This window comes from Bufo gargarizans, chromosome 10 (genome assembly GCF_014858855.1).
Source record: "Bufo gargarizans isolate SCDJY-AF-19 chromosome 10, ASM1485885v1, whole genome shotgun sequence".
Lineage (NCBI taxonomy): Eukaryota > Metazoa > Chordata > Amphibia > Anura > Bufonidae > Bufo > Bufo gargarizans.
In genome coordinates this window covers 1,074,358-1,091,500 of record NC_058089.1, presented here as the reverse complement: position 1 = coordinate 1,091,500, position 17,143 = coordinate 1,074,358, and the positions used below count along the sequence as shown (strand labels likewise).

Below are 17,143 nucleotides of genomic sequence, written 5' to 3'. Positions count from 1 at the left end.
GCGGGTACATTTGGCCTGCACCGATACGTTGCGGGTACATTTGGCCTGCACCGATACGTTGCGGGTACATTTGGCCTGCACCGATACGTTGTGTGAAATATTCCAGACAATACGAAGCTTTGTGCTGTAAGTGTTTAGCTCACATAGGATTTTCTAGACTGGATACAATTGTAGCAAACCTACAGCTGTGAGAAGTATGAGGCTGGTACAGATTTTCACCCTGAGTGTAAACCAGAACATTTCTATGGATGCAGCAAGCAGAGGAAAGCAGTGGGGGATGACGTTTGCTACTTGTAGATTGGATAACATGGTGCTAATGGAGGGGGAGGGTGCAACATATGAAGCCACCTGGAGGGGGCGTATCTGCCGCCAGAGTTCCGTGCACCCACAGTACACGAGGCACAGGTCTGGGGTTTGATGCCTGCGGGGCCCATCGCTTCCTCCCCATCAGGATGACGTCTGCACTCGAAGGTCTTCCCCATAAATCCTACTGACGGTGTTTCTATGTGAAGCATGAACATGGCGGCTCACTGCTCGCCAAAAATACGGGGATAAATGGACGCGCTAATCTGCTGGAAAATTGAATTTTCAGCTTTGGAGTAAAATTGTTTATTTCTTTAGAAAACCAACAGTGATCTGTCTGCGAGTGTCAGAATGAGCGCGGCATGAGAGGTGGCGGAAATCATACTCGGGAGGAGGATTACCGCACAGCACAGTGCGAAAAACGGACAGAAGTGACGGCGATTAATGATGACAAGACCTCATTTACACATAAAAACAATCATGAAAAATGAAACCTTTCTATGAGAGAAGGCGCCGGGTGTTACATCTACCGCCCCTTAGTGTAACTTCATCCAGAGCGGGTTTTTATGTAATGCGATCATTCATATAGGACGGTTCTAGAGAGCGCTAAATACTTCATATCAGCCTACGTCAGGGGCTCATGAGCCTCGGGTGATCAAAACTTACCGTACATCTGGAGCTGAAAACCGCCCTATAGTAAGAAAATACAGGACGCAAGCTGTAGGAAGGTGCGGACACTAAATGCCGCAATTCTGGTTCATTACCTTGTGCTTTGTGGATTTATTATAGTAGTGATATCCTTGTACATAGGAGCAGTATTATAGTAGTTATATTCTTGTACATAGGAGCAGTATTATAGTAGTGATATCCTTGTACATAGGAGCAGTATTATAGTAGTGATATCCTTGTACATAGGAGCAGTATTATAGTAGTTATATTCTTGTACATAGGAGCAGTATTATAGTAGTGATATCCTTGTACATAGGAGCAGTATTATAGTAGTTGTATTCCTGTACATAGGAGCAGTATTATAGTAGTTATATTCTTGTACATAGGAGCAGTATTATAGTAGTTATATTCCTGTACATACAGACGTGGACAAAATTGTTGGTACCCTTTGGTCAATGAAAGAAAAAGTCACAATGGTCACAGAAATAACTTTAATCTGACAAAAGTAATAATAAATTAAAATTCTATAAATGTTAACCAATGAAAGTCAGACATTGTTTTTCAACCATGCTTCAACAGAATTATGTAAAAAAATAAACTCATGAAACAGGCATGGACAAAAATGATGGTACCCCTAGAAAACACAGAACATAATGTGACCAAAGGGACATGTTAATTCAAGGTGTGTCCACTAATTAGCATCACAGGTGTCTACAACCTTGTAATCAGCCATTGGGCCTATATATATGGCTCCAGGTAATCACTGTGTTGTTTGGTGATATGGTGTGTACCACACTCGACATGGACCAGAGGAAGCAAAGGAAAGAGCTGTCTCAAGAGATCAGAAAGAAAATTATAGACAAGCATGTTAAAGGTAAAGGCTATAAGACCATCTCCAAGCAACTAGATGTTCCTGTGAGTACAGTTGCACATATTATTCATAAGTTTAAGATCCATGGGACTGTAGCCAACCTCCCTGGACGTGGCCGCAGGAGGAAAATTGATGACAAATCTAAGAGACGGATAATCCGAATGGTAACAAAAGAGCCTAGAAAGACTTCTAAAGAGATTCAAGGTGAACTTCATGCTCAAGGAACATCAGTGTCAGATCGCACCATCCGTCGTTGTTTGAGCCAAAGTGGACTACATGGGAGACGACCAAGGAGGACACCATTGTTGAAAACGAATCATAAAAAAGCAAGACTGGAATATGCCAAACTACATGTTGACAAGCCACAAAGCTTCTGGGAGAATGTCCTGTGGACAGATGAGACAAAAATCGAAGTTTTTGCCAAGGCACATCAGCTGTATGTTCACAGACGAAAAAATGAAGCATATCAAGAAAAGAACACTGTCCCTACTGTGAAACATGGAGGAGGCTCTGTTATGTTCTGGGGCTGCTTTGCTGCGTCTGGCACAGGGTGTCTTGAATCTGTGCAGGGTACAATGAAATCTCAAGACTATCAAGGAATTCTAGAGAGAAATGTACTAGCCAGTGTCAGAAAGCTTGGTCTCAGTCGCAGGTCATGGGTCTTGCAACAGGACAATGACCCAAAACACACCGCTAAAAACACCCAAGAATGGCTAAGAGGAAAAAATTGGACTATTCTAAAGTGGCCTTCTATGAGCCCTGACCTCAATCCTATTGAGCATCTTTGGAAGGAGCTGAAACATGCAGTCTGGAAAAGGCACCCTTCAAACCGGACACAACTGGAGCAGTTTGCTCATGAGGAGTGGGCCAAAATACCTGCTGAGAGGTGCAGATGTCTCATTGACAGTTACAGGAAGCGTTTGATTGCAGTGATTGCCTCAAAAGGTTGCGCAACAAAATATTAAGTTAGGGGTACCATCATTTTTGTCCATGCCTGTTTCATGAGTTTATTTTTTTACATAATTCTGTTGAAGCATGGTTGAAAAACAATGTCTGACTTTCATTGGTTAACATTTATAGAATTTTAATTTATTATTACTTTTGTCAGATTAAAGTTATTTCTGTGACCATTGTGACTTTTTCTTTCATTGACCAAAGGGTACCAACAATTTTGTCCACGTCTGTAGGAGCAGTATTATAGTAGTTATATTCCTGTACATAGGAGCAGTATTATAGTAGTTATATTCTTGTACATAGGAGCAGTATTATAGCAGTTATATTCCTGTACATAGGAGGCAGTATTATAGTAGTTATATTCTTGTACATAGGAGGCAGTATTATAGCAGTTATATTCTTGTACATAGGAGGCAGTATTATAGTAGTTATATTCTTGTACATAGGAGCAGTATTATAGTAGTTATATTCTTGTACATAGGAGCAGTATTATAGTAGTTATATTCTTGTACATAGGAGCAGTATTATAGCAGTTATATTCTTGTACATAGGAGGCAGTATTATAGTAGTTATATTCTTGTACATAGGAGCAGTATTATAGTAGTTATATTCTTGTACATAGGAGCAGTATTATAGTAGTTATATTCCTGTATATAGGAGCAGTATTATAGTAGTTATAGTCTTGTACATAGGAGCAGTATTATAGTAGTTATATTCTTGTACATAGGAGCAGTATTATAGTAGTTATATTCCTGTATATAGGAGCAGTATTATAGTAGTTATAGTCTTATACATAGGAGCAGTATTATAGTAGTTATATTCTTGTACATAGGAGCAGTATTATAGTAGTTATATTATTGTACATAGGAGCAGTATTATAGCAGTTATATTCTTGTACATAGGGTCAGTATTATAGTAGTTATATTCTTGTACATAGGAGGCAGTATTATAGTAGTTATATTCTTGTACATAGGAGCAGTATTATAGTAGTTATATTCTTGTACATAGGAGCAGTATTATAGTAGTTATATTCTTGTACATAGGAGCAGTATTATAGTAGTTATATTCCTGTACATAGAAGCAGTATTATAGTGGTTATATTCTTGTACACAGGAGCAGTATTATAGTAGTTATATTCTTGTACATAGGAGCAGTGTTATAGTAGTTATATTCTTGTACATAGGAGCAGTGTTATAGTAGTTATATTCTTGTACATAGGAGGCAGTATTATAGTAGTTATATTCTTGTACATAGGAGCAGTATTATAGTAGTTATATTCTTGTACATAGGAGGCAGTATTATAGTAGTTATATTCTTGTACATAGGAGGCAGTATTATAGTAGTTATATTCTTGTACATAGGAGCAGTATTATAGTAGTTATATTCTTGTACATAGGAGCAGTATTATAGTAGTTATATTCTTGTACATAGGAGGCAGTATTATAGTAGTTATATTCTTGTACATAGGAGGCAGTATTATAGTAGTTATATTCTTATACATAGGAGCAGTATTATAGTAGTTATATCCTTGTACATAGGAGCAGTATTATAGTAGTTATATTCTTGTACATAGGAGCAGTATTATAGTAGTTATATTCCTGTACATAGGAGCAGTATTATAGTAGTTATATTCTTGTACATAGGAGCAGTATTATAGTAGTTATATTCTTGTACATAGGAGCAGTATTATAGTAGTTATATTCTTGTACATAGGAGCAGTATTATAGTAGTTATATTCCTGTACATAGGAGCAGTATTATAGTAGTTATATTCCTGTACATAGGAGCAGTATTATAGTAGTTATATTTCTGTACATAGGAGCAGTATTATAGTAGTTATATTCTTGTACATAGGAGCAGTATTATAGTAGTTATAGTATTGTACATAGGAGCAGTATTATAGTAGTTATATTCTTGTACATAGGAGGCAGTATTATAGTAGTTATAGTATTGTACATAGGAGCAGTATTATAGTAGTTATATTCCTGTACATAGGAGCAGTATTATAGTAGTTATATTCTTGTACATAGGAGCAGTATTATAGTAGTTATATTCCTGTACATAGGAGCAGTATTATAGTAGTTATAGTATTGTACATAGGAGCAGTATTATAGTAGTTATATTCCTGTACATAGGAGCAGTATTATAGTAGTTATATTTCTGTACATAGGAGCAGTATTATAGTAGTTATATTCTTGTACATAGGAGGCAGTATTATAGTAGTTATAGTATTGTACATAGGAGCAGTATTATAGTAGTTATATTCTTTTATGTAGGAGATTTGTTTCCAGACTTGCCCTGTAGACCACACAATACCGCTTGGTTCTGCTTTTTACATCTTGTATTGTGTCTTTGTCATGTTGCTGATGTTTCTCCTGAATCTCTCAGATTTCTCCTTTTCCGGTGAGTTCTGGATTTCATCTTTACATTATTTCGTTCTGTGTTAGAGCCCCACACTGTGTCTTCTGCAGGGTTCTGGGTATAATGCCGCCATATCGGTCAATCTCTGATTCCTGTGGAGGAGATGATTGGTAAATGCTCTTTCTCAGTCGGAGAGTTGACCTGCAGCTGCTTTTGAAAGGACCATTACCCAGAAATCCAGAGCTTATAATGGTGCTGGACCATTATAAGAGGAGCGGCTGATACTGGTGACCTATATGGGTGTAGACGTCTGGCGATATGTGACATAAGGCTGTGAATGGGGGCAGGAGGGTTTCTCCACTTCCGTCAGCCTGTCCCATCCTGAAATGGCTGATGACAGAGAACAATAGATTGCAGGAACTAGACGCACACTAAGACTTGGAATGTTTTATGAGTCGGGATGATGGTTTCCGTAGAGTGATTTTGATGTGAATTGCGTTTGTGCCGCCATCTGCTTCACGCTGTTCGCCGTTCCGACCCTGACTTCCTGATTAAAGTTGGACAGAGTCGTAGGGAGTAGAGCCCGGAGCAGATGTCAGCGGCAGCCGGCGATCGCTGTGATGTCTCGTCGCTCCTCAGAGTCTTCTGGCAGAAGAAACCTCAAACTGTTTGATCAGAACGGTCGGGAGACATTTAACCCCTTTTCTGCCACGTGGAGATGCAAGCCGGAGGAGTGTAAGCCATGCTGGGAGCACGCGTGCGGTTATCTGGGGTCACCCGGCTCGCCCCGAATCCTGTACGGTGAATCTGGGTCAGTGATGGCTGCGGCCATATTGCTGGTTACTCAGCTTTCCCAGAAATGGCCGGGAGGTTGTGACCTCTGACATCGGGGGTCACCCAGCTCTTCCATATTCTAGAACTGCTTGAAGCGCTGCTGGAAAGTTTGTGAACCCTTCAGAATTTTCTATATTTCTGCATAAATTTGACCTAAAACTTTCACACAAGTGTTAAAAGTAAAGAACCGAATGAAACAAATGAGTCAAATATATTAGACACTTATTTATTGAGAGAAATGATCCGATGTCGCATGTCTGCGTGCGGTAAAAGTATGTGAACCGTAAGGGGTGACAATCAGGTGTGAGGGGCGACCTGCTGTCACCAACATCGGATGTGGAAGTTTATCATGGCAGGAACAAAGGAGATTTCTGAGGACCTCAGGAGGAGAGTTGTTGATGCTCACCAGGAAATGTTACTGACCCATCTTTAAAGAGTCTGGACTCCACCAATCCACAGTCAGACAGATTGGGGGTCATTTACTAATCTGAAATACGCCTAAAAACGGTTAATTGCGCCTCTATCTGCAACTTTTCCCCAGATCACGCCAGGTCTAAAATTGTGGGCTGTTTTAGGCATAGAAAATGGTCTATATGTAAGAAGCTCGGAAGCCGTCTTACATTTAGAACTGGCGCTAGATGGGCCGAAGTTATGGAGAGGCTGGCGCCTGTACATAACTCTGAGGGATCCACCGCCGGCGCAGGAGCTTATTAAGACCCGCGTCTAAAAGGCCGCTCTTTATAAATGTGCCCTTTGTGTACACCATTATTACACACACAACCTTACAAGGACCCCCGTGTATAACCCGTAATATGGGGGAATGGGGATATCAATGAGTGCCATTCAGTGGCTTAGGAAAGCTGGGTGACAGCCCCTGAGGGAACCGTCATGTCCAGCTTTTCCAGGTGGCAGCTTCAGGAAAGCTGGGTGAAAACCCTTCTAAGAAGTTGTGGGGCCTTGTTGGTCGTTACTCCGCGTTTCCTGACAAATCTCTGCAGTAAATTTCTCCAGGATAAGGGCTCGTTCACACGACAGTTGGTGGCCCGTTCCCGTGTTGCGGACCGAATTTGTGGATCCACAATACACGGGCACCGTTCTGTTGTCATTCCGCATCACGGATGCTGACCTATTCTTTTCAATGGGCTCCACAAATCTGGAGATGCGGAACGGAAGCACAGGACGGAACACTACGGAGTGCTATCCTTTTGCAGAACGGAGGGATTGCGGATCTATTCAAGTGAATGGGTCTGCGATCCCCATTCGCCTGCCCCACGGAAGGTGCCCGTGCATTCTACGGGACACAAACGGTCGAGTGAACGAGCCCTAAGGGTGCAGCACCCAGCTTTTCTGCAGACATGTTCTGGAAGCTTCTTCACTGCTTTGTGCAGGTGACGGCCTTTGTTTCCTTCATCCTCAGCGTCGCAGCTTTTACGTGATTCGTTGTGTTCAGTGCGACCAAGACATTTCTCCAGGAGCAAAAACCATTCCGAATCAGAAGCCAAATGCTTAAGGAACATTCTGTACCCAGAAATAATAAAAGGAGGTCTGAAGGAACGATGGAGGGAAGGAAAGGCGGTCTGAAGGAAAGATGGAGGGAAGGAAAGGAGGTCTGAAGGAACGATGGAGGGAAGGAAAGGAGGTCTGAAGGAAAGATGGAGGGAAGGAAAGGAGGTCTGAAGGAACGATGGAGGGAAGGAAAGGAGGTCTGAAGGAACGATGGAGGGAAGGCAAGGAAGTCTGAAGGAACGATGGAGGGAAGGAAAGGAGGTCTGAAGGAACGATGGAGGGAAGGAAAGGAGGTCTGAAGGAACGATGGAGGGAAGGAAAGGAGGTCTGAAGGAAAGATGGAGGGAAGGAAAGGAGGTCTGAAGGAACGATGGAGGGAAGGAAAGGAGGTCTGAAGGAACGATGGAGGGAAGGAAAGGAAGTCTGAAGGAACGATGGAGGGAAGGAAAGGAGGTCTGAAGGAACGATGGAGGGAAGGAAAGGAGGTCTGAAGGAAAGATGGAGGGAAGGAAAGGAGGTCTGAAGGAACGATGGAGGGAAGGAAAGGAGGTCTGAAGGAACGATGGAGGGAAGGAAAGGAGGTCTGAAGGAAAGATGGAGGGAAGGAAAGGAGGTCTGAAGGAAAGATGGAGGGAAGGAAAGGAGGTCTGAAGGAACGATGGAGGGAAGGAAAGGAGGTCTGAAGGAACGATGGAGGGAAGGAAAGGAGGTCTGAAGGAACGATGGAGGGAAGGAAAGGAGGTCTGAAGGAACGATGGAGGGAAGGAAAGGAGGTCTGAAGGAACGATGAAGGGAAGGAAAGGAGGTCTGAAGGAACGATGGAGTGAAGGAACGATGGAGGGAAGGAAAGGAGGTCTGAAGGAACAATGGAGGGAAGGAAAGGCGGTCTGAAGGAACAATGGAGGGAAGGAAAGAAGGTCTGAAGGAACAATGGAGGGAAGGAAAGGAGGTCTGAAGGAACGATGGAGTGAAGGAACGATGGAGGGAAGGAAAGGAGGTCTGAAGGAACGATGGAGTGAAGGAAAGAAGGTCTGAAGGAACGATGGAGTGAAGGAAAGGAGGTCTGAAGGAACGATGGAGGGAAGGAAAGGAGGTCTGAAGGAACGATGGAGGGAAGGAAAGGAGGTCTGACAAAAGGATGGAAGAAAAGGTGGGAAGGGAGGAGAGGTAAGAGGTCTGATGAAAGAGATGCCGGTCAGACAACAGGATGAAGGGAGGGAAGGAAGGGACAGTTTTCTTCCTCCTTTTCTGTCTTCTTACCTCCTTCATATGTCCTTTCCATTCCGTCCTTCTTTCTGCATTATTTTCCGTCCTTTTCTTCCATGTATCTGCTTTGCCTCTTTCTTCCTTCATACCCGCCTTCTCTCGTTCTTAGGCCGAATGCACACGGCCGTTGTTCATGGCCGTCAGCGGTCCGTGGAACCGCGGCCTGGATTCCTCCTGAGAGCAGGAGCGCACGGCGTCATGGGTTGCTATGACGCCGTGCACTCCCTGCTGCAGCCACAGTACAGTAACACACTGGTATAGATCATACCAGTGTGTTACTGTGTTGCGGCTGCAGCAGGGAGCGCACAGCGTCATAGCAACCCATGACGCCGTGCGCTCCTGCTCTCAGGAGGAATCCAGGCCGCAGTTCAACGGACCGCTGACGGCCATGAACAACGGCCGTGTGCATTCGGCCTTAGGCTGTGAGGGGTTTGTTAGTCCACAAGATGGAAAGGAAAAAAACTGTCAGGAGGAAGGAAAAAAGAATGAAAAGGAGGATGGAAGGAAGAAACAGAGGGAAGAAGGGGATGAAAGAAAGGAATGGGGGAGGCAAGGACGGAATTCAATAAATATAGGAAAATGTAAATCTAAGAGAAACTTCCCACAATCCTGAGGAATGGCCTCGGCCAGAGTGAGAACATTTGCCGCGGTAACGACATTATCACTTTCTCCACCGTAAATTATCTTTGCGGGTTGAGGTTCATTTCTGCGGACCTCACGGCCGCGATCTCGGAGGTGGTTAATGAGACGAGCCTGGATGAGGTTGCTGCGTCTCCACTTAGTTTTATTACTTTCTTACAAAAAATCTAGAACAAAATAAAACACTTTATTTTCTTTGCAGCGAATAGGGCGACTGCACGGGCGGACGGGAACTTTGCATTTAGACGACATTCGCCAGGTTATTGTCTCCTGTCTTATGTAAATGAGCAAACGCCGCGGAAAGAAATGATTACTAATGTGCGGATTGTATATCGTACGAGGCGCTGATGGGTTTAGAGAACTTCAGTCGCAGAGATGGCGGCTTTTGTTCTTAAGGGGGAAAGGGTTACAGCATGTCCTATCCTCTACTCACTTCCAAAGCTGCATTTAGAATTCCACTGGTTGTCATTGGTGATGGACTCTCATAATGCACTGCAGGAACCAGAAGCATGATTGTAGATATCAAGGTAAGAGGCATGACAGCTGCTATGTGGCCTACAGCGACTGCAGAATAGTGAGTGCAGCTCTGGAGTATAATACAGGATGTAACTCGGGATCAGTACAGAATAAGTGATGTATGTACACAGTGACTGCACCAGCAGAATAGTGAGTGCAGCTCTGGAGTATAATACAGGATGTAACTCAGGATCAGTACAGGATAAGTAATGTATGTACACAGTGACTGCGCCAGCAGAATAGTGAGTGCAGCTCTGGAGTGTAATACAGGATGTAACTCAGGATCAGTACAGGATAAGTAATGTATGTACACAGTGACTGCACCAGCAGAATAGTGAGTGCAGCTCTGGAGTATAATACAGGATGTAACTCAGGATCAGTACAGGATAAGTAATGTATGTACACAGTGACTGCGCCAGCAGAATAGTGAGTGCAGCTCTGGAGTGTAATACAGGATGTAACTCAGGATCAGTACAGGATAAGTAATGTATGTACACAGTGACTGCACCAGCAGAATAGTGAGTGCAGCTCTGGAGTATAATACAGGAGGTAACTCAGGATCAGTACAGGATAAGTAATGTATGTACACAGTGACTGCACCAGCAGAATAGTGAGTGCAGCTCTGGAGTATAATACAGGAGGTAACTCAGGATCAGTACAGGATAAGTAATGTATGTACACAGTGACTGCACCAGCAGAATAGTGAGTGCAGCTCTGGAGTATAATACAGGATGTACCTCAGGGTCAGTACAGGATAAGTAATGTATGTACACAGTGACTGCACCAGCAGAATAGTGAGTGCAGCTCTGGAGTATAATACAGGATGTAACTCAGGATCAGTACAGGATAAGTAATGTATGTACACAGTGACTGCACCAGCAGAATAGTGAGTGCAGCTCTGGAGTGTAATACAGGATGTAACTCAGGATCAGTACAGGATAAGTAATGTATGTACACAGTGACTGCACCAGCAGAATAGTGAGTGCAGCTCTGGAGTATAATACAGGATGTACCTCAGGGTCAGTACAGGATAAGTAATGTATGTACACAGTGACTGCACCAGCAGAATAGTGAGTGCAGCTCTGGAGTATAATACAGGATAAGTAATGTATGTACACAGTGACTGCACCAGCAGAATAGTGAGTGCAGCTCTGGAGTATAATACAGGATAAGTAATGTATGTACACAGTGACTGCACCAGCAGAATAGTGAGTGCAGCTCTGGAGTATAATACAGGATAAGTAATGTATGTACACAGTGACTGCACCGGCAGAATAATGAGTGCAGCTCTGGAGTATAATACAGGATGTAACTCAGGATCAGTACAGGATAAGTAATGTGTGTACACAGTGACTGCACCAGCAGAATAGTGAGTGCAGCTCTGGAGTATAATACAGGATGTAACTCAGGATCAGTACAGGATAAGTAATGTATGTACACAGTGACTGCACCAGCAGAATAGTGAGAGCAGCTCTGGAGTATAATACAGGATGTAACTCAGGATCAGTACAGGATAAGTAATGTATGTACACAGTGACTGCACCAGCAGAATAGTGAGTGCAGCTCTAGAGTATAATACAGGATGTAACTCAGGATCAGTACAGGATAAGTAATGTATGTACACAGTGACTGCACCAGCAGAATAGTGAGTGCAGCTCTGGAGTGTAATACAGGATGTAACTCAGGATCAGTACAGGATAAGTAATGTATGTACACAGTGACTGCACCAGCAGAATAGTGAGTGCAGCTCTGGAGTATAATACAGGATGTACCTCAGGGTCAGTACAGGATAAGTAATGTATGTACACAGTGACTGCACCAGCAGAATAGTGAGTGCAGCTCTGGAGTATAATACAGGATAAGTAATGTATGTACACAGTGACTGCACCAGCAGAATAGTGAGTGCAGCTCTGGAGTATAATACAGGATAAGTAATGTATGTACACAGTGACTGCACCAGCAGAATAGTGAGTGCAGCTCTGGAGTATAATACAGGATAAGTAATGTATGTACACAGTGACTGCACCGGCAGAATAATGAGTGCAGCTCTGGAGTATAATACAGGATGTAACTCAGGATCAGTACAGGATAAGTAATGTGTGTACACAGTGACTGCACCAGCAGAATAGTGAGTGCAGCTCTGGAGTGTAATACAGGATGTAACTCAGGATCAGTACAGGATAAGTAATGTATGTACACAGTGACTGCACCAGCAGAATAGTGAGTGCAGCTCTGGAGTGTAATACATGGTAAGTATGTGGATTGATTATGTAATGGGACATATTTATTATTTTTGTCGCCATGTAATTATTTATAATAATTATTTGTATAATAGACTTACATTTGTTATCGGCTCTAGTAATTATATGTAAACACAAAGTATCAAGAAACCATTAAATATCTCGTTCGTTCCTGTTGTGTCTCTGGAAAGATACAGCAGTGAGATTGTCTTCCATCAGAAGTGCGGTTCGCTGTCCGGATTTGGCGCGGTCATCACCTCCCTGTATGTGGTGGCACATTTTGCTTTGCATCACATCTACTGTTTCACTTTTTTTCTAAGCATTTTACGCCTCGTCTGATGAGGGTGTGGCTTCAAGAGAAAAGGGGCGGGGCAAACAGAATTGTAGGATGACTCTGGCTCCAAACTTACAAAGGTCCATGCGTCCGAATAGTCAGTGTGTCTGCTATTAGCAGTGCGATTCATATTCCTCGACGGTGTAAAGTGCATCTGCCTCATTGTGTTTCTCCGGGAGGACAGCGCCATCCTGACATTGCGGCGGATCCGTGAGCCCCTCCCCCTCCTGTGTGCTCTCATATGTAAATGTCTCGGGGTTGTAGAATGGTATTTATAGAGGTGGTATATAAACAGCAGATGTGGCAGATTGTGATGGCGGCATATGCTGCGGCGTGGGATGGCGGTGCGGTGTGTACATAAGCGACATTCATTGTGACCATCTTCTGTTACAGTGGAGCTGAAGGAGAAATTGGCGCAGTACGTGGACGGGGTTAACGCAAACAAGCCGGGATTCATCAAGGTGGTCCGTCACAGCAAACAGGAGGGGCTCATCCGCTCCAGAGTCAGCGGCTGGCGGGCGGCGACGGCTCCGGTTGTGGCTCTGTTTGATGCACATGTTGAGTTCAGCGTGGGATGGTGAGTGACCGACGTCAGACCTGTAGACAGAAGGTAAGATCCTGGCAGGTCACATGACCCCACAGTGCGGCTCATCACACCACGTGATGATGTCAGAGCTGGAAGGGGCGGAGCTTGACACCAAGCATGCAAAGGACTCTGGAGAGAATTCCTATGTCATCCTTTACCCCCTGAATGATGAGGGTGATAGTTGTTCAAGGAAAAGCTTTACTACTACTCATGATTCACGGAAAATGGAGCAGTTGTGTGTGCGGTACTATAGGGCCGCCACCTCATCATCCCATGTGTGACGTAACTGGAATTCCCCTTTAACTGGTTGAGGTTATCTCCGTTTCCTCATTGTATCATGAAATATTCTGCAACACAGGCTTTGTTTCAAGTCTTTCATGTTCAAGATCTCTGCTTGCCGTCTGTGAACTGGGACATGTTACATAGTTTCTGTGACAGATGTCAGGAGATCAAGGAGACTGGCGGAGCGTGGAGGAATCTAACAGCCTTGTTGATTACTCCTTATTCAGTGTTTGTGACCTCATCCCCCGTGTCAGGTGTAGCTTCGTACTCCTTACTCTACCCCCCTCTCCCTTCTGACGGTAGATAGCTTCATTTGGGTTTGGCTGAGCTGGTGTGAGGTCGTCTCTGGAGTTCCTGCTCTTCCATCACTACAGAGGTTAAGTGTCACGTTTTGTTTTCCCTTCCTTGCCTTTTGTTACTGGGCCTCAGGGAGACGCCTGTTCCTTCATCTGGGAAGGAACGGGTTGCCTCAGCCCTGACAATATTCTTAGGGCTCTCCAGGGTCCAGGGTATGGGCATTTCTACCTTCAAGGGCTGCCCATACGGTTAGGAGTCAGGGGCAGGGTTACCAGGAGGTGACCTTTTCCGGTCCCTAGCGTTGAGGCCTAGTGGCTTTACCTCCTGGTTGTTAGTTTGGGGTTTCCTCCTCATCCGTGACATTATCAGTCTGAGTGAAACACAAGAACCGGATGAATCTCTCTCCTATTAGAGGGGTTTTGCTACAGTGTATCAGGCTTCAGGCAATCCCCCGAGGTGAAGACAATTGTAACAAACCCCCAGCTCTGAGAAGTCAGGTCTGTCTTGTTTATACATGTTAGGTGAAAACACATATTATGGGGGAGATTTATTGTTCCTTTTACGGCTGAAACGTGGCGTAAAATAGTCGCAAATGCGACTGTTTAAAAAATATTTGCATCTCCCTTCTTCGACGTCCTCGTCATAAATTAGGCGCATCCTCCGGCAGCGCAGGGGAGATGAGGACCGGCGCAGAAAGCGGCCGCATTGATAAATCTCCCCCATAATGTTTATATTTATTGATGGGAAGCAAAGCTCCTGAAAATGGCGGCGGGTCTCAGGTCCCGCGTCGCCCGTGAGTGTGGGGCCTACTGTCTGTGCAGTCCGTCGCTGGATTATAAATGAGACTAAACATGGTGGCTTCCATCCTGCAGCTCTGTAGTTGTTGAAGCACTATAACCCCCAGCATGCTATGACTGGTTATAGTTATGCAGCTTCAGTCCACATTTGTAGGGTGTGCCCCTTTAATGGAAGGGACCTGAGGGGGCGGAGCATGACACAGGGATTCTCGACAGGTAACGGTCCTGCACCTTCAGCTTAAAGGGGGAAATCCACAGGATCGCACCTCTGAGTCTCCCCACCAACTGGGAGAATGGGGGTCTCATGATGAGCGGCAGCAGAAAGGGGCAACTCAGTGGGGAAGTGGTCAGTGTGAACGGGGGTTGAAGATGAGTACCCCTTTAATTCTGGCTGTTCTTTATGTTTACTCTGCATTGTACATATCATACTCCAATCCCATCTAGAGCTGCATTCAGAATTCTGCTGATTTCGTTAGCTCTCAGGCCACAATAGTTTGTGGTAATATAAAAAAAAAGCTCCCATGATGCAGTGCAGCAGAGAGTGGCGTGCTGGGAGGATCTCCGCTATGGCGCATCTGGAAGCGTATCCCTAACAGGTGGGAGCCAAGAGAATTGTTGATGCCGCTTTGGGTGTGGTAGGAGTAAAACGCGTCTGTGTTCGGCCAGTGATTTCCATCAGTGATTGTGAGCCAAGACCAGGACTGGAGCCTCCGCAGACATGAGGCATCGGGGGAGGATCCGCTCCTGTCCTGGGTTTGGAGCCGCTCCTGGTTTTGGCTGAAAATCACTGATGGAAATCACTGAGCGAACACTGACAAGTGGCTGAGGCGTAACTCGGGGTCAGGAGGTCAGCTGTAAAGCCGTGCTATTCTTGTAGTCCATCCGACCCGAATCTTCTTGTTCTCCAGGTCGGAGCCGGTGCTGAGCCGGATCCAGGAGAATCGGAAGGTCATCATATCGCCCTCTTTTGACAACATCAAATACGACACCTTTGAAATTGAGGAATATCCTCTCTCCGCTCAGGGATTTGACTGGGAATTATGGTGTCGGTATCTGAACCCCCCGAAATCGTGGTGGAAGATGGAGAATGCGACTGCCCCCATCAGGTACAACATGTCCGCTCTGCTATGTGCTGTAATATACTCCAGTCACACCCAGATGCTGTCCGCTCCCAGGATCCTCGCCGCTCCTGCTGCGTTGCATTGCGGGAGATGTAGGGTTAATGGCAGTTAAAATACACCCCCCAGAATGCATTGCAGCCGGAGGGGGGGGGGTCCAGGCCGCGGCGGCAGAGATCTGCAGGAATGGTGCGGCGTGCTAAGTGTCCGTTGTTCTGTTTGCTCTAGAAGCCCCGCACTGATTGGCTGTTTCATCGTAGACAGACTGTACTTTGAAGAGATTGGTCTCCTGGATGAAGGGATGGAAGTCTACGGCGGAGAGAACGTGGAGCTGGGAGTGCGGGTAAGAAACGCGTCTATGACCTGGGCTCCTCCGCTGGTCTCTGAAGTGGAGCTTACGTTTATTATACTCCTATATATCACCGACGTATTCCGCAGCGCTGTACAGACATGAGCATCGCACTGTCCCCAGGAGCTCACAATCTGAGGTCCCCATCAGAATGTCTCCGGAGTGTGGGAGGAACATACAAAGTCCATGCCGAGGTTGTCCTTGGTCAGAATCCCCAGCACTGCAAGTCGCTGCTGCTGACCACTGAGCCGCCGCTGCTGACCACTGAGTCAGCACACTGCAAGTCGCCGCTGCTGACCACTGAGTCGCCGCTGCTGACCACTGAGTCGCCGCTGCTGACCACTGAGTCAGCACACTGCAAGTCACCGCTGCTGACCACTGAGCCGCCGCTGCTGACCACTGAGTCAGCACACTGCAAGTCGCCGCTGCTGACCACTGAGTCGCCGCTGCTGACCACTGAGTCGCCGCTGCTGACCACTGAGTCGCCGCTGCTGACCACTGAGCCGCCACTGCTGACCACTGAGTCGCCGCTCTGCAAGTCACCGGTGCTAACCACTAAGCTAGCGCACTGCAAGTCACCGCTGCTGACCACTGAGCCGCCACTGCTGACCACTGAGCCGCCGCTGCTGACCACTGAGTCGCCGCTGCTGACCACTGAGTCGCCGCTGCTGACCACTGAGCCGCCGCTGCTGACCACTGAGTCAGCACACTGCAAGTCACCGCTGCTGACCACTGAGCCGCCGCTGCTGACCACTGAGTCAGCACACTGCAAGTCGCCGCTGCTGACCACTGAGTCGCCGCTGCTGACCACTGAGTCGCCGCCCGTGCTCCCCGTTTGAATGGAGCAGCAGACGCGCGTCCACCGTTCTATTCAGTTGTATGGGGCTGCCGGAGATGGATAGCAGCGCTGAGCGGCAGCACGCGTACCTACCGTCCATTCACATGATCGTCGTGGCCCCAGCGGTTGGGCCCCCACCAATCAGACACACCCTAGACGTAAAGTAGAACACCGCAGCAGCACAAATCTCCCATCCAGGTAGTTTGTTACAATGTGTCAGTCTGGAGTCCAGGGTGTTTACAACCTCGCCCACTGGCATCTCACTGTAAATGGTTAATCACTTAAAGGGGTAGACACGCTGGCCCGGCCTGCTTCTGTGACTTGTGGAATTGAAGGAGTAGAGCTGAGGACACGCCCCTCTCGAGTCAAGATGGGGGGAACCCA

The 17,143-nt window shown here is 45.8% G+C and overlaps 1 protein-coding gene across 1 annotated transcript in view; it reads left to right on the top strand.

Moving 5' to 3' along the window:
- The window catches only part of GALNT18 (polypeptide N-acetylgalactosaminyltransferase 18), a 219,022-nt gene that overhangs the window by 157,974 nt on the left and 43,905 nt on the right, over positions 1 to 17,143 (top strand). Inside the window, exons 4-6 of the mRNA XM_044269679.1 lie at positions 12,886 to 13,069; positions 15,363 to 15,560; positions 15,801 to 15,915. Coding sequence (XP_044125614.1) covers positions 12,886 to 13,069; positions 15,363 to 15,560; positions 15,801 to 15,915 — 497 coding nt within the window. The remainder of the gene's footprint in view (positions 1 to 12,885; positions 13,070 to 15,362; positions 15,561 to 15,800; positions 15,916 to 17,143) is intronic.